Genomic DNA, 23,678 nt, shown 5'->3' on the forward strand with positions numbered 1-23,678 from the left:
ATCACAGAAACTTAGAACTGGAAAGGAATTAAGGAATCACTAGCACTCCTAATAGATGAGGAAGTAGGTCCAAGGTTAGACAGCATAGTGAGGGCTAGGAAGAAGCTTGCAACGTGTGCTCTTGTAGATCTGCTCAAGGAGCTGACCCACAGGCTCTGCCTGAACTGATGTAGCTCCAAGATGCTTACTTAGCCCAGGGCTCATTAGGTAGTGACTGGCCATCTATGCCACATGGGAACGCTCCTTCTATTCAGGGGGACAAGGCTAGCAAACACTTAGCAATTATAAAATTAAGACAGCAGACCTAACTAGGGATGTGTAGTTTAAAGACTGTGAAGTTTGGAATGGCTAGGGAAGCTTTGAGAAAATGTGACTTGAGCTGTGCTTTAAAAAAAATTTTTTTAAAGATTTATTTATGTGAGAGAATGAGTGAGAGAGCATGAGAGAGGAGGAGGTGAGAGGGAGAAGCCGACTCCCTAAGGAGTTGGGAGCCCGATGTGGGACTCAATCCCGGAAGTCCGGGATCATGACCTGAGCCGAAGGCAGTCGCTCAACCGAGCCACCCGGGCGCCCTTGAGCTCTGCTGACCAGCTTTCTGACCTGTGGACAAGATTCAGCCCACCCACAACTTGTTTGTATTCCATTGTGGTGATCCATAGTGGTTTTTAGTTTTTTTCCCCTAGCTCAGGAGCATTCATATGAAAATCCCAATTTTGGAGTGTCATGTAAACTGCAACACTAAGCCTATATTCACATTAGCAATAAGGGCAAGAGTTGAGAGGCAGCTGTCCCCTTAGCCACGGCATAAATGCTCAGCTAAACACCCACGGTTTGTACCCATTACCCCTTTTCCTCCTTGGGCAGTGAATGTGCTCTTCATGTTTTGGGAAATGGGACACATAGCCCACATAGGAGAATAAGACACAAAAGTGAAGATAAATGGGTATGCTTATAGGGTGGGGGAATTGCTTTGCAAATTTCCGCCAAATGTGTTCCCCAGACCAAGACACATACCTGAAACTAGCAGAAGAGTCTGGTGAGAAGCTGGTGCCACTATCTCAATAAATAAAAGTAAAGCGTGAGCCGCTGGTAAGTCAAGAATGCCAACTTCACATACAGAGGACAATATACTCATTTTCCTTCTACTCAGTATCTTCGTTTTGGCATATTTAGAAACACAAACATTTTATTTTTTAAAAAGATTGTATTTGTCAGAGAGAAAGAGAGAGAGAGAGAGAGCACAAGCAGGGGGAGCAGCAGGCAGAGGGAGAAGCAGGCTCCCTGCTGAGCAAGGAGCCCAATGTGGGACTCAATCCCAGGACCCTGAGCCAAAGGCAAACAGTTAAACCGACTGAGCCACCCAGGCGTCCCCAAAACACAAACATTTTAAAGTTCACATAAAATTGTTACAAACTATACATTTATTATCAATTTAAAGAAATATAATTTTATATCATAATTACAACTGACTTGCTTTTACTGAACCTCATTACATAGCACTGGTGGTTAAGAGGCATAGCTACTCTTTTTCTCCTGGTCAAGTTTGTACCCTGCGTGGCTTAATATAACCCAGGAGCTCCTCCTACCCTGGATTCAGCTCTTCCACCGGACTCACTGTATCCCAACGCTCATTTTCACAATCGACACTCCAAATAGCCCATGATGTTCAAAGGAGTCCATGAATAAAAGAGAGCCCCACGCCAGCCTGGATATTCATCCTAACAAAAGGTAAAGAAGTTCTAGACATTTCTGCTTGGAGGACCACAATTCAAATTTACAAAATGTACCTAACAATAAAGAAGGTCATGAAGCACTACCCCAGCGAGCCTGCTCTGTATTCATTTGAAGCTACTATTCAGACCATGGTTCTTGGCCTAGTTCCCATTACCTCTACTTTCTGTTAAATACCGAGACAAAAAATACTACAGTGCTCAGAACATTTAGGAAGCTCACAATCTCTTCCTCTTAGGTCAAGTTTAGCGTGCTATAATGATATTTGGCACCACCCAGTGGCAATTTTTTCTCATCGAAGTGTGAATAAATAGCAGCTCTGCAAACTTGTGGCAACAAAGAATACCTCAATCAATGAATAGAGAATAGAATAACACAGCAAATGAAACAAAAACAGTTTCATTTTTTTTAATTTACCTCCTTTGAAAGGTTCAGATCTTTTTAACATGGTTTTCCCACAATGAAGAACTTAATTAAAAAAAACAACTTTTTTTCTCTAACTATATAAATATAGCAGTTTCTTTTTATCTTTTTTAAGATTTTATTTATCTGACAGAGAGAGCGAGCACAAGCAGGAGGAGTGGCAGGCAGAGGAAGAGAGAAAAGCAAGCCCTCCACCAAATAAGGAGCCCAGTGCAGGACTCGATCCCAGGACTCCGGGATCATGATGTGAGCCGAGGGCAGATGCTTAACGACTAAGCCACCCAGGCGTCCCTATACAGAGCAGCTTTAATATAAAATTAGCTGTGAGAAGGGCAGGCCTGTTTGTAAGGGTGATTAAACTTTCTTAATGGGAAAACAGTAAAGTGTATACAACATTAGTGTTTTAAAAATGTGAGAGAGAGAGACTCAGAGCTCTTTCTAGGTAAGTCTCCCAATTTTTAAACTATAATTATTTCTAATAAGAAAAAATCAAGTGGAATACAGGATGGCTCTGTCCCACAGAATGTAAAACACAACCTCTCAATGCATACACAAAAGATGTGTGTGTTAGGGGCAACTGGGTGGCTTAGTCGTTTGAGCATCCGACTCCTGATCTTAGCTGAGGTCTTGAACCCAAGGTCGTGAATTCAGGCCCACATAAAAATGTGTGTCTCTGTGTGTGTGTGAGAGAGAACCAATGTGGGGGAAAAAGCAAAGTCCTGGTCAAAGGATTTTTCAAATTATTATTATTTTTCTCAGACTGGATTCGGTGAGAGTATGGCAGATTCAGAGTCTCTGGGCCGCTGCTTAGATTACCGGTCCTTTTGGGACCTGGCATTCCACTGGAATGGGCTGAGTACCTGCTCCTACAGCGGGGAACTAAGAGACGAGATGCCACACTTGCCACCTGAAGAATTCTTTCAAGTCTGAATATCTGGGTAACACGGACCAAGGCTGCACCTCGCTGTCCCATTTCTGACTTTAAGTTAAAAGTTCCGTTCGTAGGGCGCCTGGGTGACTCAGTCGGTTAAGCGTCTGCCTTTGGCTCAGGTCATGATCTGGGGGTCCTAGGAGAGCCTGCTTCTCGCCCATCTCTGCTGATCTCCCGCTTGTGTTCTCACTCACTCTCTGACAAATAAAATCTTTTTTAAAAACTTCAGCAAATCTCCATAAAGCAACAGATACTGTAGAATTTATATCATGGGATCTTCTGAAAAGGAAGAGGAAAAAAACCAGTTCTTCGTAGAGGGGGTTCAGTTTGTTTTGTTTGTGTTTTGATATCTTAAATGTCAATGATCACAAAAACTTCTGGCTTCTCTTCATCATAGACCTGCATTGCTGAGTAGGTTATTGCCTTGACTTCAGTTCCCTAAAGCAGGGGTTAGAGAAAAAAAAAAAAGAAAGAAAGAAAAAGTGAACATCGAAATCAGAATCATTAACTCTAGTGACAACTGGCAGAAAGGCCAAATTTTACCATTATTCTGAAAACTAAAAACCCACAGGAGACAAGTAGTTACTTGTGTAGCATTCTACACTCATCCGGCAACAAAGCAACGTGCCCAGGGGAAGCGAGCAACATGTGCCCAGGGGAAGCGAGCTGGCTGGACGGTGAAAGCGGCAGCTCCAACCCTGGCTTTGTTTCCACCTGGCTCCTCAGGCTGTCTGACCTCCCCAGCACCCTGCTTTCAGTTTACCGAATGGCTTGAGTGGAGGAGCCCCAAGCTCTCCCACTGCCTGGCCCAGGGCTCCTCCTCAAGCTTGCAGTGGCCCGGGCTCTAGAAACACAGACCCTTCTTTCCTCCCTGCTGCCCACTCACTCTGCATTGTGGGGTTCTCGCTCCCCATGTTTGATACATGACAATCCCCCCTCCCCTGCCCCGGTTCAGAACCACAGGATGAAATGTCCTTTTCTAGAAAAGAAAATACAAGAATTCGGTGCAGTGCAAAATATTTCGGGCAATAAGTGACTGGCATCCGCTGGCTCTGTAGCACAAAGGAAATCTGAAGATTTCACGGACAGATCTGAAAGGCGCTGACCTGTGCTCTTCTTCCCTCTTCTTCATCATTACCTGGTGAGACCATAATCTAAATCCAATTCAACTTTCTGCCTCTGGCAGCACACACTGTGCTCACTGGTATCACCTGAAATCGTGTCCACAGTCTACCATCTCCCAAGTCTATACTCACATGAGTTTTGCCTCCTGTTATAATGAACTGTCCGGCCCTGTTCCTATCAGAAGGCTGACCCTTAACCCTGGACATTCTATCCTCTTTCGCCTTCCCAACTTAATGTCTTTGCTCTGAAATTACTCTCTCCCTCTCCAGCATGATCAATTTGCCCCAAGTTCCTAGATCACTTCCACGGAGCCTACACTGGTGTTACAAAGCCTCCTTGCTGAAACAAGACAAAACAAAAAAAACCTTTCCCTTCCCTACCACATTCCCCTCTGGCTACTACTGTTCTAGCCATATGTTCCCCTTTTCTCAAACTCTGTCTCAATATACTGCCTCCACTTCCCTCTCTCTCATTCATTTGCTCTCTGACCCACACATCTTTCCACTGATTCGTAAATCCATGGTCAATCGTCAAGCCTCAGCCCACTCAGCCTCAGCAATCTCAAGGGCACTGGATATCTGGCTTTGGGGCTCCCCTCTTCTTTAACTCCCTCTTATGAGGCTCTCCTCCTTTCCTTTTTGGCTCCATCTTTTCCAAAGTTAGTGCCCCAGAGCTCAGTCTTCTCTATACTCTCTCTCTCTTAGCTACACCTCCCTCCTGGTTTATCTTATCTAGTCCTATGGCTATAAATATGACGGCTTCCAGACTGAGATTTCCAGATCTACCTAGCTTCTGAACAAGTCATCCTACAGACAAGTGCCTATTATGTGACTTCTCCATTTAGATATCTAATATACACCTCAAACACAGTATGTTCAAGAGAAAGTTCCACTGTGTCTTGCGTATTATAATTCACACAGCCCCTCTCCTGGTTTCTCTTCTTTAAGGCTTCTCTCCCAAGGTTCCCTCACCAGGCTTCATTTCATTCTGTTGTGCTTGAAGAAATGGTACTTTAGCTCCTAGAAGCAACCAGGAGTCCTTAATCACCCTCATCTAATTTAGGCCTCCTTGGCCTCAACACAGGGGTCAGCAAACTACAAATCATGGGCCAAATCCAGCCTGATCCCTGGTTTCGTACAGCCCCCCACACTAAGAAAAAAAATTTTTTTTGAAGTATTTATTATTTGACAGAGAGAGACACACTGAGCGAGGGAACACAGCAAGGCAAGGGGGAGAGGGAGAAGCAGGGTTCCTGCTCAGCAGAGAGCCCAATGCAGAGCTCGATCCCAGGACTCCGGGATCGTGACAGGAGCCAAAGGCAGAAGCTTAAAAACTGGGCCACCCAGGCACCCCAAGAATGGTTTTTACATTTCTAAATGGCTGGGGGGGGGGACCCACAAGAGAATATCTCATAACATTTGAAAATGATATGAAATTCAGATTTCAACGTCCATGATGTTTATTGGAATACAACCATGGTCTTTCATGTCTGTGTTGTCTGTGGTCGCCGCAGTGTTACAACAGGGGAGCTGAATACTGCTCTTCTAGCACTCTTGTTCCACGAAGCTTCAAACATGATTCAGACCTTTACAGAAAGCATGTATGCGCCTGCCCCTAGTCCTCCACACACATTGGACTGGGAGAGAGTAAAGCCATACAGGGTGGCAAATACAGAATGTGGAGATGCACGGAAAATAGAAGGCGAGAACATCCAGCCCAACACCTTCACTAAAGGGAGAGACACCGAAGCTTGAAAAGGCAAAGGGACTCTGAAGTCTCACAAAAGTCTGGAACAAACCTGACCCCAGAACTCAGGCACTGACTCCTAATCTACCAAGTCAGAGGTGTGAAGTCCCAGTGTTTAGACATAATAGGGTCAGAGACGTCTGAGGAAAACTTACAACTTTACACCAATTTATTTATTAGAACTTACTGAGGTTTACCATCATATACTGACTTTATGGTAAGGAAGAATAAAATGTTTTTAATGGTTGGATTTAAAAACATACCTGAGGGTGCTTGGACAATGAAAATTCTTCTCCCCACCTTGAGAAGGAAAATTAAAACATGATTAAGACTTCCCAGATTTAATATTTATTTATCCTTTACATACTTGAACATAAACCTTATAAATGTGGTTAAGATATGAGAAAGCCACAAGAGCTAGGAGGGGTATAGAAGCTACAAATTTCAGTTTGATTGCCAGTAAACAGAGCTGCTGAGGGGCATATGTGCTACAGCTATTTCAACAAGGTTGATCGTTGCCTTAAAAATAAAAATAAAGTGTAGGGGCACCTGGGTGGCTCAGTCATTAAGCATCTGCCCTCGGCTTAGGTCATGATCCAAGGGTCCTGGGATGGAGCCCTGCACTGGGCTCCCTGCTTATTGGGAAGCCTGCTTCTCCCTCTCCCATTTCCTCTGTTTGTGTTCCCTCTCTCACTGTGCTTCTCTCTATCAAATAAATAAAATCTTTAAATAAAAAAAAAGAAAGAAAGAAAAGGAGGGGAAATAATAAAGACCTCATTTTACAAAGAAACACATCAAATTCGACATAAATTGGAAAAACAGACTTTATATAGAAATAACCTAAAAGATATCCTTAAGTGACTGAAGAGATTTGGCAACACCAAGTCCAATCAAAGAGATCTAATCAAGTGTTTGCAATCTCTGGAAGGAAAAGTATAATTTGTTGATAGAAGGAACCACTTTGAACAGAGTCCAGGTGTGAAGATCTACGAGAAGGAAGCATCAGTGCTTCATGTCACCAAGCCAGGCTTCACACACACACACAAAAATTTTTTTAAAGATAATTATTTATTTATTTGACAGACAGAGATCACAAGCAGGCAGAAGCAGGCAGAGAGGAGAAAGCAGGCTCCCTGCTGAGCGGAGAGCCTGATGCGGGGCTCATCCCAGGACGCTGGAATCATGACCTGAGCTGAAGGCAGAGGCTTTAACCCACTGAGCCACCCAGGCGCCCCCACACAAAAAATTTTTATGCTAAAAATCAATAAATTGGGAATCAGGTTCGAGAACCAGTATCAACTTTGTTCTGTCAAATTTCGGGTCCTCCAAAGTTGAGAACCAAAGCCCTGGCTCCTAGGGCTCACACAGCTTTACCTACAGAACTCCACTGAGATGAGACTGGACCTCTGATTTTATATTTGTCTTCCTGCCTACTAGGTTCAGTGAAGAATTTTAACAACCTTCATGACTTCCTACTGAAAAGATCTGCATATATGTGCTGCCAAAGTGAGCACAAAAAGATTTTCAAAACATACCCAATTGACCGTAATTTGAAATTTCTTTGATCAATGTGAAGTACTTTCACTTCCTAAAGAGGAAAAAGAATTAATTTTAAAAAATGTTCATAACAGATCATCTACTAAAACATATCTAATAATTGTCAAAACACTATGCTGTACACCTGAAACTAATATAATATTGTATACCAATTATACTTTAAACTTATGAAAATATGTCTAGGTTATCCCTTTTCCTAGAAAATAACAGCATATGATTTCTCTGAAGCAAAGAAAACAAAAGTGTTAACTAAAGTAGAACAAGTGAACTATATTTCAAGGAAATAAGGGCTTTTTTAAAAAAATATTTGAGGGAAATATACTTGAAAAAATGTACAATCTAAAAACAAAAATCAAGAAATTTCTCTGTAAAACAGAATGGGATGATGCAGGATTTCAATCATTCTCAGCCCATTTGTAAGTAATACTGTAGGTTCTTGACCTTTGTAGGACAAGTGACCAGTCAGAAGAGGGTACGTAGTGGGGCTGGGAAGGGACAGAATGGAGGGGTGTGGAAGCAGGGAGGGCCCTGTGTGTTAGGTTAACAATGATGTTCCAGAGGGTTCCCTCTTTGAGGTGGATGGCAACAAGCAATCTCCATTTGGCTTTTTCCTTTGTCATGTTATGAAAAGCTGAGAACAATTTTTAAATTTAGGCCAACATGGCACAGCTACTAAATTTCACATGGGACAAAGGAACATACGGATGGACATAAATATAGTTCAAACTTGGGAGACATAAAAAGTGTAGGTGAAGATAGCAGGTGCATTCTTACTGCATAATCCTGGTTACTGACAAGGATACGGTAACAAATCTAAAAACTAGAAAATGCATATACATACGCAAAGTCAGGTTAACCAAGAAGTCCCTATTTTCTGCAAATCAATATCATCTTATACATTCTATATGGCTTGGTTTTGCATCACATGTTCTATTCTCAATCATTTTTCTTTTAAAATCTGAATTAAGAACCCATTTGCTCAGTAAAAAAGAAAAACCCTTGCTTACCCGGGGTATGAAGAATTCATCAGCACTGAACTTATAAAGCCACTCATCCAAAAAGTGAAATAGAAGGGATTCTAAGTCATCTCCTATACAGAATCAAGAAGGATCATGATAGTATGACATTTAATAATTCTAGTCTCTAAAAACTTGTTTGAATTTAGAAGTGGAAGGAATTTCTTAGGCTAGCTGGAAGAGGAAGAACAGGCTCACAATTAATTTTATTGTTCTTATTGTGAAAATGTACTGAAGTTATATAGAACACTGCACATTTGCATGACAATTTCTTCCCTGGAAATAACTGGTTACCTTGGGTTTCTACTTCTACTGTCTGCAGGGGCTCCACAGTCCCAGTATCTGTCATGTAACCGAACATGGCCATTGCACATTGTTCAAATGCTTCCTCCAGAGTATCTCCCCACGCATGTAACCTAAAGAAACACATTCATGCCCTGTGTAATAAAATCTACAGCAAGAGAGAAAACTTGACAGCAAGGTCAAAGTAAAATCAGCATGATAAGTACAAATCCAAAGGCCTCAATCAATCTAATGGCACAGAAAGTGGGTTCTTTTAAACTATCATTTTCATGTTGTAAAGGAACCAAAATAGGAAGAGAGAATTAAAACTAGGGACATCAAGATTAAAACGTCAGCCTTCCTATTTAAGAACACGATTTCAAAGGCATAAATTGCAGGTGTACTCACTGGACATCTGCTGTATGATCCAAATCTGAGGGAGAGAGGGAAAAACACATATGTCATTAAACTTGACTTGCAAATCACAAGAAGCTCTAGTTCGTTATTAAGAACATTATCTTTTGGGGCGCCTGGGTGACTCAGTTGGTTGGGTGGCTGCTTTCAGCTCAGGTCATAAACCCAGGGTCCTGGGATGGAGCACCTGCGTTGGGCTCCCCACTTAGTGGGGAGCCTGCTTCTCCCCTTCCTTTTGCCCCTCCCCCAGCCCCACTCATTTTTCTCTCCCTCTCACTTAAAAAAAATTTTAATTTAATTTAAAAATTGTCCTTCAAAGCCAAGAAAATGTGGGGCACGGATGCCTGGGTGGCTCAGTCAGTTAAGCATCTGCCTTCGGCTCAGGTTCCTAGGATTGAGTCCTGCACTGGGCCTCCTGTAGCCAGGGAGCCTGCTTTTCCCTCTGCCTCCTGCTCCCCGTGCTTGTGCTCTCTCTCTCTAATAAATAAATAAAATCTTTGAAAAAAATCACTTAAAAAAAAGAAAAAAGAAAATATGGCACAAACCTCACCTTTTGCTATCAGTTTACATAAGAAAGTTAATTGCTTTGTTAAAGGCTACTTTTTCAAAAGTCAAGATTGGTATATAAATGACAATTTCTAGAAGGCAGCAGGGCCAGGAGCTTCTAGGTGATCTAAAGTGGCTAATACATTAGTATATCTCAATAATGCCATTTCCTGACATTACTTTTCCTCAACAAAACAAATCAGTATCTTTTCTAAATATTTGCTCTGTGAATGATCAAAATTCTAGGAACTACATCATCATCACAGATATAAAATTCCAGATTTCCCTGTCTCACCTTTTCATGAACAGCTAATCAAATCCTATACAAAAGAGGTTTGTCTCTTTGAAATAAGAGCCAAGGGGACACCTGGGTGGCTTAGTCGGCTCAGGTCATGATCCCAGCGTCCTGGGATCGAGTCCCACATCGGGATCCTTGCTCAGCAGGGAGCCTGCTTCTCTCTCCACCTCTGCCTGCCACTCTGCTTGTGCGTACTCTCTCTCCCTCTCTCTCTGACAAATAAATAAATAAATGAAATCTTAAAAAAAAAAAAAAATAATGAGCCAAGTTTTTGTTAATTTCTTTCATTTAAAGAACTCCTCAATGATACCCCTGGCTAATAAAGCAGTTTCAGAAAGTAAACTCTATGTTTATGAGCTTTTTCCTGATATCCCCACAGGAATACCCAACTGCTCCTATCACAAACTCCCATGGGATCTGTTCTCTCAACATTTCGCAGTCTACTCTTCACTGGTATCATGACTTTAATCAGTTCTTCCCACTTAGGATCATAGAATGTTCAGGCTAGAAGGAGAGGTGATAAACAAGTTAAAAGAAAATGACAGGTATTAACCCTATAGAAATGAACGCCTGTGTCCAGAATGCTCCCAGCAACTTATTCCCCTAAAGTAAACACCAAATATCCACCAAGAGAAGAACAGATAAACAAAGGCACAAGGCAGTACTGCTCAGTGATAAAACAGTGCAAGCTACTGACTCATGTATTTACATGAATCTCAAAAACGTTAAATGAAAACTGCAGGGGCACCTGGGTGGCTCAGTGGGTTAAGCCTCTGCCTTTGGCTCAGGTCATGATCCCAGGGTCCTGGGATCGAGCCCTACATCGGGATCTCTGCTCAGTGGGGAGCCTGCTTCCTCCTCTCTCTCTGCCTGCCTCTCTGCCTGCTTGTTATCTTTATCTGTCAAATAAATAAATAAAAATCTTTAAAAAGAAAGAAAGAAAAGTGCACAACTCTCAGCACGTAATACCTCTATCCAAAATCCCTGTGCCAAGAGTGATCAAACTTGAGCACAAGTGGGCTTCTAACAGCATAAGTCAGCCTTGTTCTAGAATCACTCCGGCCAGAGCACGTTAGACAATGACCTGCTGGAGAAAGCGCTACACAGCCAGAATTTACTGTTTGTTCCAGCCTAAACCTGACAATAGGCTCTTCACCTCCCTTTCTTACAGCATTTACTAAAAAGGGCTTACAACAGTGAATATTTATCTCTACAACTCAGCAGGGTCTTTCTTCAGGACTTCACAGCCATTCTTTTAAAAAATGTAATCATCGGGAAGGACTCCCAGTCCCCGTGGGAGGACAGAATTGAACTTTGGTAACTGCTTGCTACCAAATACTGCAGGCCTAACTGAATTTACAGCCTAACGTTTCGGAATTTTTCATTTCTCTGACTCTACTGAGCTCTCCCCTCTTCTACATTTGCCCTTTAAAAGGTCCCATCACCTCTGTGCAATTCGGAATGGAGCTCAACTCTTTCTCCTACTGTAGTTACTGAATAAAACCCCATCCACCACTTTAATGTCCAGCTGAGTTTATTTCTGATATTGAGTGAAGCCGCTAGGCATAAAAGAATCCACACCATGGGGATCCACTTGCGTGGAACTCTTAAAACAGGCAAAATTAAGTTCTGGTGATAGAAATCCAAACTGTCTGCCTCAAAGTAAGGATGTGGGGGCTTATAGGAAAAAAGTAAAAGGGAATTTTCTAGGGTGATGGAAATGTTCTATAGCCTGACTGGAGTTTGGTTACAATCCAATGTATAACATACTGGAATGATAAATACATGTACATATCTATTTGCAAAACTTTTTAAAAACATTTTTTTTAAAGCATGCGAATCATATTCTTTTTTATTTTTTTAAGATTTTATTTATTTATTTGACAGGCAGAGATCACAAGTAGGCAGAGAGGCAGGCAGAGAGAGAGAGGAGGAAGCAGGCTCCCCACTGAGCAGAGAGTCCGATGCGGGACTCGATCCCAGGACCCCGGGATCATGACCTGAGCCGAAGGCAGAGGCTTTAACCCACTGAGCCACCCAGATGCCCCTAAAAACATTTTTAATGAATCTCTAGACCCATTGTGGGGTTTGAACTTGCAACTCTGAGATCAAGAGCGGCATGCTCTGCAGACTGAGCCAGTCAAGGGTCTCTGCTTATCAAAACCTACTGGACTTTATGCTTAAGATCCAAGCCCTTTTACTATATTTATGTAAACCTTAATTTAAAAACTATAACACAACAATTGGGATGCCTGGGTGCCTCAGTTAAGCACCTGCCTTCCGCTCAGGTCATGATAATACCAGAAATTTTAACTGAAAAACTTTCAAATATTTATTCATTTAAAAATAATGCACCTGACTGGTTTAGTAAGTAGAACATGCAATTCTTGTAAGCTTTTCTAAGTTTGAACTCCACGATGGGGATAGAGATTACTTACAAATAAGACTTTTTAAAAATAAAACTATTTTATATTGCATAGCATTATGAAAAATAACCATATTTCCCCCAAATTTTCGTGAGAAGAGTGCCACAGTGTCTGCAAGTATTTTTAATATCTGACTTCAGTGTATTGATTTAGTTGAAGTACAGTACATACATTGATTTAGTTGAAGTACATAGGGTGATGGAAATGTCCTATAGCCTGACTAGAGTTTGGTTACAATCCAATGTATAACATACTCCAGTGATAAATACATGTACGTATCTATTTGTGTAAAAGGAGTGTCTTAATAGCTCTTCAAAGAAACTAGATATAGTTTTCCTTGATGTTATACCAAAACTAGAAACATGTTAGTTTTTTATTTCTTTTAATTTTTTCTAAAGATTTATTTATTTGAGAGAGAGAGAGAGAGAAAGAGAGTGAGTGCACGGTGGAGAGGGAGAGAGTCTTAAGCAGATGTCATGCTGAGTTCACAGCTCCACTCAGTGCTTTATCTCACAACCCTGAGAGCACAACCTGAGCCAAAACCAAGAGTTAGACACTTAACCAACTGTGCCACCCAGGTGCCCTTAAAATATGCTAATTTTTAAAAGGTTAGTTGCAATGTGGATTTTGAGCTGTGACAATGAACTTTTTGTGCTCTGTAACATGTGCTCTGTAATATTAAAATCCATTGCTCTACCTTGTGCCTAGAATGGCTCTAATTTGGGCCTGACTATGTAACATCAAAGCACTGGTCCTCTGAAAAATACCATTTCGGGGCACCTGGGTGGCTCAGTTGGTTAAGCGGGTAAGCAGCTGCCTTCAGCTCAGGTCGTTATCCCAGGGTCCCCGGATGGAGTCCTGCATTGGGCTCCCTGCTCGCCAGGGAGTCCACTTTTCCCTCTCTCTCTACCCCTTCCCCAAGCTCATTGTCTCTCTCTCTCTCTCTCTCTCCCCCACGGTCTCTCAAATAAATAAAATCCTTTTTTTTAAAGATTTTATTTATTCATTAGAGAGAGGGAGAGGGAATGTGTACTGGGAGAGGCAGAGGGAGAGGGAAAAGCAGACTCCCCACTGAAATGGGAGCCTGATGTGGGCCTCAATCCCAGGCCTTGGAGATCATGGCCTGAGCTGAATACAGATGCTCAACCACCTGAGCCACCCAGGCGCCCCTCAAATAAATAAAATCTTTAAAAAACAAAACAAAACAAACCACCAAGTTTGGTGCGCCTGGGTGGCTCAGTTGTTAAGCATCTGCCTTCAGCTCAGGTCATGGTCTCAGGGTCCAGGGCACTGTGGTCCCCCCTCAGTGGGAAGCCTGCCTCTCCCTCTCTCACTCCCCCTGCTTGTGTTCCCTCTTTCACAGTCTCTCTCTCTCTGTCAAATAAATAAATAAAATCTTAAAAAAAAAAAAAACAGTTCATTGATTTGTACAGATAATGTTGATATATTTAATTATACAGAATGATATTATACATACATATATATTTGTAAATATAACCACCAATCTCATCAGAAAGATCTTTAGTTACTGAGAAACTGTCAAGCTCATGACGGTAGATACAAGTTTTCCAAAATCTGAATTTCACCCAAAACCTTGAATTTTGGGTGCCTGGGTAGCTCAGTTGGTTAAGGGACTACCTTCAGCTCAGGTCATGATCCGGGAGTCCTGGGATCGAATCCCCCATCAGGATCCCTGCTCCATGGGGAGTCTGCTTCTCCCTCTGACCTTCTCCCCCCTCACGCTCTCTCTCAAATAAATAAAATCTTAAAAAAAAAAAAAACTTGAATTTTATCATTGCCAACAAATATTGTATTATTTTGTGACAGCACTTTATTTAAAGAAATTATCTGAGAAATACCCCTGTCTGAGCAACAATACTGTATCTTTCAGTCATTCATTCTTTGGAGAGAGAAACAACAACAAAAGCAACAGGTGCTTCCTGAAAAACAAAAACGCACACAAAAACCCAGCTCACAACTCAATTACGCAGGTTCTTTTCCTCAAGGTAATCGTCAATATTTGACAACCAGCATAATTTTCATTTTGTTTCACAGAATATTAAAAAGACATGTACTCAGTGGTCAAGATTTAATAGAATTGATAGTCCTTACTCATTCAAGGACATCTTCAAGTCAAAATGACTTTTTCTTTTAGTTTTAAGTACACGGTGGTAAGGAATAAAGTGACTTCCAGCACAGTTTAGTGCGGCAGCTTCAGCCTGTACTCAAGGGACAGTTTTCCCCCTTCCAAGGCTTCTGCACCATCAGCACAAACAGCAACACAGTAAAAGAGCGAATATCTCAGTATTATTATGAAAGCAGTTTTGACATCACAGATTCTCTGAAAGGGTCTTGGAAACCCCGGCGGTGCAAGGTCCACACTTGGAGAACTGAAAACTATGGAAGAGAACAGGAAATAAATTTAACTTGGACCGAGAGGTTCAGTTAAGAATTCCTAAAGGAGGGGCGCCTGGGTGGCTCAGTGGATTAAAGCCTCTACCTTCAGCTCAGGCCATGATCCCAGCATCCTAGGATCGAGCTCCACATTGGGCTCTCTCTGCTCAGCGGCGAGTCTGTTTCCCCCCTCTCACTCTGCCTGCCTCTCTGCCTACTTGTGATCTCTCTCTGTCAAATAAATAAATAAAATCTTAAAAAAAAAATCCTAAAGGAAACAAGAGCCTGTAAGAGCCAAGAGACCAAGGGTGATCTGAATCTGTTTGCTCATTCTCTTATTCCCCATTTCTGCTCAGTGCCCAATACACAACAGGTGTTCAATTATATTGCTGAATGAATACATGAGATGACAACTATGCTGGGTCTAAAAGGAAAAAGCTACAGGAGAAGCATGTGGGGAGGTCTGTGGGCTGTCTGTGGAAAGAAATGAAACTGGGAGATAACACAGACTAATCTCACATTACGTCAGTTCAAAGACTGTGCAAAATGCTGGCAAGTGGAATCCAGTATGACCAAGTGGGATTTATTCCTAGAATGCCAAGATTCAATTATTAGGAAACAGATTAATGGAACTCCTATAAATATATGATCCTCTCCATAGATATAATCATGAAATATACCATAAAAATATTAACAGGATTTTTGAGCAAAAGGTTTTTTTGCTGTTCAACAAATGAAAAAGTTTAAACTATCTTTCTTTCTTCTCTCATTCATTTTTTTTAAGGTTTTATTTATTTATTTGACAGAGAGATCACAAGCAGTCAGAGAGAGAGAGAGAGTGAAGCTGGCTCCCCACCAAGCAGAGAGCCTGATGTGGGACTCGATTCCAGGACCCTGAGATCATGACTGGAGCTGAACGCAGAGGCTTAACCTACTGAGCCACCCAGGCGTCCCAACTGCTCTCATTTTTAATTGCTGTATTTACTGAATGTTTTTGTGGTATAATAAAAAATATATATTTGGTCTTTGTCCCTGGTTTCTGGCAAGCTCCTAAAATCCTTGGCTTTTCCTTGGTGATAGGAGTGTCTTGGTATTCATTAATTGTCCCCTTCTGTCCACAGCTGAGTCTACATTATTGAGGTTACTGAGGCTAGGGCTCCTATATAGCCTTAGCATGGTGTGGTAACGAGGAGGATGAAACACAGGATTAAAAAGTGGGAACTTTCAGCCCCACCCCTCACCACAAATGGCTTGTCTGGCCTGTGGAGGGTGGAATAGAAGTCTGAGCTATAGACTTTTTTTTTTAAAGATTTTATTTACTTATTTGACAGAGATTACAAGTAGGCAGAGAGGCAGTCAGAGAGAGGAGGAAGCAGGCTCCCTGCTGAGCAGAGAGCCCGATGTGGGGCTCGATGTGGGGCTTGATGTGGGGCTTGATGTGGGGCTTGATGTGGGGCTCGATCCCAGGACCTTGGGATTATGACCTGAGCTGAAAGCAGAGGCTTTAACCCACTGAGCCACCCAGGCACCCCTGAGCTATAGACTCTTAAAAGAGATCTGGAGAACAGCCATTGGTGAACTCAGCAAGGTGCTGAAAGGATGACATGCCCAGAGGGCATATGGAAGCTCCAAACCCCTCTCCACAAACCTTGCCCAGTGCATGGCCGCCATCTGACTGCCAAGTAAAGCATTTACCTGAGTTCATGAATTGTTGTAGCAAATTACTGAACCTGAGCCCAAAGAAGGGCAGAAGGGACACGTGGGAACATCAGAAATTGCAACTGGCTAGGCATAAGGGTAGGTATCTGTGGGTGCAGTCCTATGGAACTGAGGCCGTAACCAGTGGGGTCTGTGCTAATTCTGGGAAGTTAGTGTCAGAACTGAATTGAACTGATGGACACCTAGTCGGTGTCAGAGAACTGGAAAACCACCTGATGTGGAAAAACCATTTCATGTCATTAGTAGTGGGGGTGGAGGGCTCAGTTGGTTAAGCGTCCGTCCAATTCTTGATTTCAGCTCAGATCATGATGTCAGGGTTGTGGGACTGAGCCCCGAGTTAGGCTCTGTGCTCAGTGCAGAGTCTGCTCCAGATTCCCTCTCCCTTTCCCTCTGCCTATCCCCTAATTAGTAAAATCTTTAAAAAAAAAAAAGGTGTCAAGAGGAAAGAAAACAGTTTTATAATGCATATATTATGGTAATTCAGTACAGCATACAAAATTCAAAGTGTGCAATGAAAAAATTAGGAGATGATTGCCCAAGGGTATCAACTAAAAATTATACTAACTATAAGGTAATAAAAAGGCAGTATAAAAAATTGACTATACAACTCAATAGTTCTTTCACAATTATAATCAATAACAGGACAGACAGAGATGATATCATGAAGAAAGCATCATTCATATTTACATCAGAAACAAAAAAGATGTGGGGTGCCTGGCTGGCTCTGTTGGTAGAGCATGCAATCTTGATCTCAGGGTCATGAGTTTGAGTCCACATTGGGCATTCAGATTACTCGAAAAAAAAAGAAAGAAAGAAAGAAAGAAAGAAAGGAAAAGATGAAATACTTAAAAATAACCTCAGGATACACAAAATAAGATTTGAATACCCTATTTCCGGAAAAAAGCTAATATAAATATTAAAGTTTCAATTCTCCCTACATTCATAATTAACATGAATGAAAAAAATACCAACAGTAATTTTTTAATCTGTGGGTTTTTTTTTTTAAAGTTTTTATTTAACTAATCTCTACACCCAATGCAGGGCCTAGCATGGAGTCTACTTAAAAAATAATAATAAATAATAGGAAAGGAGGTGAAAGGATGCCACTCTGTCACAAAGATTACTTTGAGCAGAAGACTAATGAGAGAAGATACAAGAAAAACTCTCTGCCTTTCCCACTATATGCCTAAAACATAAATCTGTAAAGGTGCTCCATATCACCTAGCAGCAAGGAAAGAAATTAATCATCAGAGAAAATTCTAGACTCTTAATAATAAAGAGGAATCTACATAATAAAGTAATAAAGTTTCCCAACTAGCCCTCATCTTCCATTAGTTCCCCCATATATTTATCTTCCCGCAACTGGCTGCCCCACAATTACAAAGTGCTTTTCCACTGTCTTGTCATTTCTCTACAAAATTACTGTTCCTGTCAAGGTGCTATGTAAGTTCACGTTCTTCATTACTAAAGCTGAGTGATGTATACATGGACGTCATTGTACTATCCCCTTAATTTAGTATATATTTATATATAGCTCTTATTTTATCTACATACAGAAAAAAAAGCAAGAATGGCAAGTAGGGCAGGGGGCATCCGAGTGGTTCAGTCAGTTAAGGATCCCGTCTTGATTTCGGCTCAGGTCATGATCTCAGGGCGTGAGATGTGAGATCGAGCCCCGTGTTGGGCTCTGTACTGGGTGTGGAGCCTGCTGAAGATCTTAGATTCTCAGCTTCTGCCCCTCCCCCATGGTCTCTCTCTCTCAAAAAAGAATTAAAAGATGGCAGGAAAGGGGCAAATAGTGAGAGGAGAGTGTCCTACAAGACAGTAAAAGATAGAATAAAGCCTCAATAATTGAAAGTACAGCACTGGCACATAAAAAGAGAAACAGAACAAAGGAATAAAACGGTTAGGTCCAGCTACAGACCTAAATATAGGCAGGGGAATTCTGTATATAATAAAGATGGACCAATCACAGGAGAAAAGACAGATGCTGAAGAAACAAAGTCAGAACATCTGGTAAGTCATCTGGAAAACAAATCAGATACTTAATTTCTACCTTACTCTAATTCTGGTATATTCAAGTTTAAAATGTTAAAAAAAAAAAAAAAAAAAACTAGAAACAAGAATAATCTAGGGCGCCTGGGTGGCTCTGGGTTAAGCTGCTGCCTTCGGCTCGGGTCATGATCTCAGGGTCCTGGGATCGAGGCCCGCATCGGGCTCTCTGCTCGGCGGGGAGCCTGCTTCTCTTCCTCTCTCTCTCTGCCTGCCTCTCTGTCTACTTGTGATCAATCTCTGTCAAATAAATAAATAATCTTTTTAAAAAAAAAAAGAATAATCTATAACTATCAGCAAAAATATAGGTCTCACAAATATGAGCAAGAAAAAGCCAACACAAAGGAAGACATACTGGGTGTGCCTGGCTGACTCAGTCAATAGAGCATGTGACTCTCGATCTCTGGGTTGTGAGTCTGAGCTCCATGTAGGGTTATGTTGAGAGAGAGAGAGAGAGACAGAAAGAAATGCATACTGTATAATTCCATTTATATAATGTACAAAAACAGGCAAAGCTAATCTATGATGTTAAAAGTCAGGCCAATGAGGGCAGGGGCCTCTAGACTGGCTTAGCTGGTGGAGGGTGAAAGTCTTGATCCAGGAGTTGTGAGTTCAAGTCCCACATTGGGTGTAGAAATTACTTAAAAATAAAATCTTAGGGGCATCTGGGTGGCTCAGTGGGTTAATCCTCTGCCTTCGGTTTGGGTCACAATCCCGGGGTCCTGGGATCGAGCCCCATATCGGGCTCTCTACTCAGAGAAGAGCTGCTTCCCCCCTCTCTCTGCCTGCCTCTCTGCCTACCTGTGACCTCTCTCTCTCTCTGTGTCAAATAAATAAATAAAATCTTTAAAAATTTTTTAAAAACTTAAAAAAAAATGTCAGGCTAATGGAAATAGGGAGAATGGTGGTGATTGGAAAGGAGCATGATGATCGCTTCTCGGCCTTTTGGCTAAGATCAAGTGTGGAAAGGAGCATGAGATGGGCTGCTGGGATACTACAATTTTTTTTTTTTAAGATTTTATTGATTTATTTGACAGAGAGAGACACAGCGAGAGAAGGAACACAAGCAGGGGGAGTAGGAAAGGGAGAAGCAGGCCTCTTGCCGAGCAGAGTCCAATGCAGCTTTCTATCCTAGGACCCTGGGATCATGACCTGAACTGAAGGCAGACGCTTAACGACTGAGCCACCCAGGCGCCCCTGCTGTAATAATGTTTATCCATCTGGTCACTAGCTATACAGGTGTAGTGTATTCAGTTGTAAACATTCACTTATGATATATGCACTCTTTTAAACATATATTACTTCAATAAAAGTTTTTATTTCCAGGGGCACCTGGCTGGCTCAGTTCATAGAGCATGCAACTCTTAATCTCAGGACGTTGAGTTCAAGCCCCACACTGGGTATAGAGCTTACTTTAAAAAAAAAAAAAAATGGGGAGCGCCTGGGTGGCTCAGTGGGTTAAAGTCTCTGCCTTCGGCTCAGGTCATGATCTCTGGGTCCTGGGATGGAGCCCCGCATCAGGCTCTCTGCTCAGCGGGGAGCCTGCTTCCTCTTCTCTCTCTGCCTGCTTCTCTGGCTACTTGTGATCTCTGTCTGTAAAATGAATAAAATAAAATCTTTAAAAAAATAAAAAATAATAAGAATAATAAATTTTTAAAAAAAGGTTCTCATTTCCAAATGTGCTAGGAGAAAACATAGAAGATTATTTTACATTTTCAGGAGGGCCAAAGCCTTCCTAAGTATGACTTCCCACAAGCCATAAAAAGAGTTAATAAATTTCACTACATAAAAATATATTTCTACAGTGTTAAAAACACACACACACACACACACAACAAAAACAACCCAATAGAAAAAATGGTAAGAATATGAATGTATGCATCCCAGAAGGGGACATACAAATACCTCCACACATATAGAAGTATGTTCAACCTCACTTATAATTAAAAACAGACAAATAAAAAGCACTGGGGAGCCTGGGTAGCTCAGTGGGTTGAGCCTCTTGACTTCAGCTGAGGCCATGATCTTAGGGTCCTTGGATGGAGCCCTGCATCAAGCTCTCTGCTCAGTGGGGAGCCTGCTTCCCCCATCTCTCTGCCTGCCTCTCTGCCTGCTTGTGATCTCTCTCCCTGTCAAATAAATAAAATCTTTTTTAAAAATGCAACTAACATGACAAGATATTTAAATTGGAACAGACCAAAAAGTATGGTTATGCAGTAAATGGGTAGAAAGTGTGAGGAATGAGGCATGCTCATACAATGCCAGTGAGAGTATAAATTGGCATAACCACACTGGAGATCAATTTAACAAAAACCATTAAAATTAAAAATGTACCTATCCTTTGATAAAGCAGTAACTTCTGGGGACGCCTGGGTGGCTCAGTCGGTTAAGCGGCTGCCTTCGGCTCAGGTCATGATCCCAGAGTCCTGGGATCGAGTCCCACATTGGGCTCCTTGCTCCTCGGGGAGCCGGCATCTCCCTTTGCCTCTGCCTGCCTCTCTGTCTGCTTGTACTCTCTCTGTCTCTCTGACAAATAAATAAAAATCTTAAAAAAAAAAAAAAAAAAAAGCAGTAACTTCTGGAAGTTTACAGATATACTTGCACATGTGCAAACAACAGATGCACAAGCATATTCCCTGCCTCATTGTTTCTAACAATGAAAGACTAGATAGAAATAACATAAAGGTCTAACAACTGGAAATTGATTAAGTAAATGTTGTAAAGCTTTGCCTGTATACATAAAGAAAATGGTAAGGACTGTTGACATTGACACGGAGAGTTAAGACTAGATGGCTGGGGATCGGGGCTGAAAGAAAGACTTACACACTGCATACCTGTTATACTCTTTGCATCAGATACAATACTTATTAAAAGTAATTTTTAAATACTGTTTTCAAGGGGCGCCTAGGTGGCTAAGTTGGTTAGTCGCTGCTTTTGGCTCAGGTAATCAGATGGAGGCCCCAGTAAGGCTCCCTGCTCAGTGGGGAGTAGGCTTCTCCATTTCCCTCTGCCCACCCCCTTCCCTCTCACGCAAGTGCTCTCTCTCTTTAATAAATAAAATCTTTAAAGAAACTATTTTTTCTATTTATATTGGTTAGTTGAGCAGTTGCTGTTAGGGGTAAGAGTTAGTAGGGTTTTTTTTTTTTTTTTTTAAGATTTTTATTTATTTATTTGACAGAGATCACAAGCAGGCAGAGAGATAGAGGAGGAAGCAGGCTCCCCGATGAGCAGAGAGCCTGATGCAGGGCTCCATCCCAGGACCCTGGGATCATGACCTGAGCCAAAGGCAGAGGCTTTAACCCACTGAGCCACCGAGGCGCCCCTAAAGAAACTATTTTTAAGAGAAAAATGAGCTAGGGAGATATGTGAGTTCAGAACCCAGTATGCCATGGTAACTAAACTCTACAGAGGCACTGGGGTAGCTCAGTTGGTTAAGCCTCTACCTTCGGTTCAAGTCATGATCTCAGGGTCCTATGATCTAGTCCCACATCAGGCCTTTTGCTCTTTGGAAGCATGCTTCTCCCTCTCCCACTCCCCTGCTTGCGTTCGCTCTCTCGCCATCTCTGTCAAATAAATAAATAGAATCTTTATTAAAATAAAATAAGAGAAAAATAAAAGTCATATTTGTGCTCCCCAAACCATAGCAACCTTTAGGGAAGATAGCAGAACATTTATATATATAAGATCAGAATCTGCACTATAGGGGTGCCTAGGTGGCTCACCGGGTTAAGCCTCTGCCTTCGGCTCAGGTCATGGTCTCAGGGTCCTAAGATCGATCCCCCTTCAGGCTCTCTGCTCAGCAGGGAGCCGGTTTTCTCCTCTCTGCCTGCCTTCTGCCTACTTGTGATCTCTCTCTGTGTGTCAGATAAATAAATGAAATCTTTAAAAAAAAGAATCTGCACTATACGCTCAAGTTTATTATCTCATTTACTCCTCAGATGAAGGAACTAAGGGGCAAAGGAGGTTATGTATTTGCCTTAAATTACTAAGCTGTTTATGGCAAAAACAGATGTTTTTGCTAAAAACCCAATCCAGGTAAAACATCAAGTTTTAAGTTTCCTACTCAACTTTCTAAGTCCTCTAACGTAACCACACTCTCACCCTACAGCGGGAGATACCTACCGGCGACAACCCAGCAAACGCTTGAAAATACTGTTGTCTTTAGAACGAATACGCTGGTAAAATTCCCACAAAGTAATGTGACTAGGTAAATGTAGAAAGAGTTCAAGAGACTGTAAATGTGGCAGCCCAGGTTCCCGACTCTCAGACTAATGGGCTTTTTTCCTCAGCATCCCCCCCGACAAGGACCTATAATACAGGGCGAAATGGCATCAAGAGGTAAAACGGCTGGCGAGGCCGGAAGACCTGAGCAAGGAGACGGGGGATGACAGAAGTGAGCCACCTACTCACACTCGTACTTCCGAATGACTGGGGGATATTTGGCCTTGATCGCCTTCTGCTCTTCAGTCAAATTGTAATCCCGAATATCTTCCTCTTCCTGCGCCATAATTGCAACACTAGACACTCTACTTCCGCCCTTCATTGGCCGGACTTCGGCTCTAATTTATAACTTCCGCCCTAGACTCCGCCCACCCTCGGCACGCCCCCTTAAAGGACCAGGACTCCATTCTCTCAGATGTACTTTATACCCTAAGACTTCTATCTTCCGGCCCGCCACTGGGAGCACATCTTTAATAGGCTTAGGCCCTATTTTCTGTGTTTGCTTCATCCGTCCTAAGAACTAAGGAAAAAGAAACTGGAAGACCTGGGAGTATGGAGAGACTTGAACTAGACACCCTGTTTCTGAGTGTTTAGAAGCCTTTTCTTTCCGCCTTACTCCCGGGGTTGTTAACTAGACTCAAAAGCATCCTATATTTCTCATCTCAGTACTTTCACAGTATCTGGAGATGAAAAGCCTTTAAGAAAATGGCTGCCCCCTGGAGAGTGCGGGCTAAACTTGTCACGTGACCCGGCGGTCGCACTCCCACCGGCTCCGCGCGCGCGCAATCGAAGGAAGT

At 42.1% G+C, this 23,678-nt stretch overlaps 1 protein-coding gene across 2 annotated transcripts; it reads right to left on the bottom strand.

Moving 5' to 3' along the window:
- Positions 1-1,402: 1,402 nt before the first annotated feature.
- ZBTB8OS (zinc finger and BTB domain containing 8 opposite strand) lies at positions 1,403-23,211 on the bottom strand. 2 transcript variants are annotated; one of them, XM_059377053.1, is made up of 7 exons: positions 23,071-23,211; positions 9,220-9,244; positions 8,824-8,945; positions 8,521-8,603; positions 7,492-7,544; positions 6,220-6,256; positions 1,403-3,523 (listed from the first exon to the last, which is right to left on the bottom strand). In XM_059377053.1, the coding sequence occupies exons 1-7, from the start codon at positions 23,201-23,203 to the stop codon at positions 3,437-3,439; spliced, it is 540 nt and encodes a 179-aa protein (XP_059233036.1). In that variant the 5' UTR covers positions 23,204-23,211; the 3' UTR covers positions 1,403-3,436. The 2 variants fall into 2 exon arrangements, with proteins under 2 accessions (XP_059233036.1, XP_059233037.1); XM_059377054.1 differs by having other exon boundaries at positions 23,067-23,126.
- Between the last annotated feature and the right edge of the window lie 467 nt (positions 23,212-23,678).

This window comes from Mustela nigripes, chromosome 14 (genome assembly GCF_022355385.1).
Source record: "Mustela nigripes isolate SB6536 chromosome 14, MUSNIG.SB6536, whole genome shotgun sequence".
Taxonomy (NCBI): Eukaryota; Metazoa; Chordata; class Mammalia; order Carnivora; family Mustelidae; genus Mustela; species Mustela nigripes.

What these genes read in the sequence shown, in the direction of transcription:
- ZBTB8OS (XM_059377053.1), bottom strand. Translation starts at nt 23,203, where the DNA reads ATGAAGGGCGGAAGTAGAGTGTCTAGTGTTGCAATTATGGCGCAGGAA. An exon ending in GATCATACAGCAGATGTCCA is followed by an intron (nt 8,946 to 9,219) that starts GTGAGTACACCT and finishes GTGTTTCTTTAG; the next exon opens with GTTACATGCGTGGGGAGATA. An exon ending in ATGAATTCTTCATACCCCGG is followed by an intron (nt 7,545 to 8,520) that starts GTAAGCAAGGGT and finishes TTTCCTCTTTAG; the next exon opens with GAAGTGAAAGTACTTCACAT.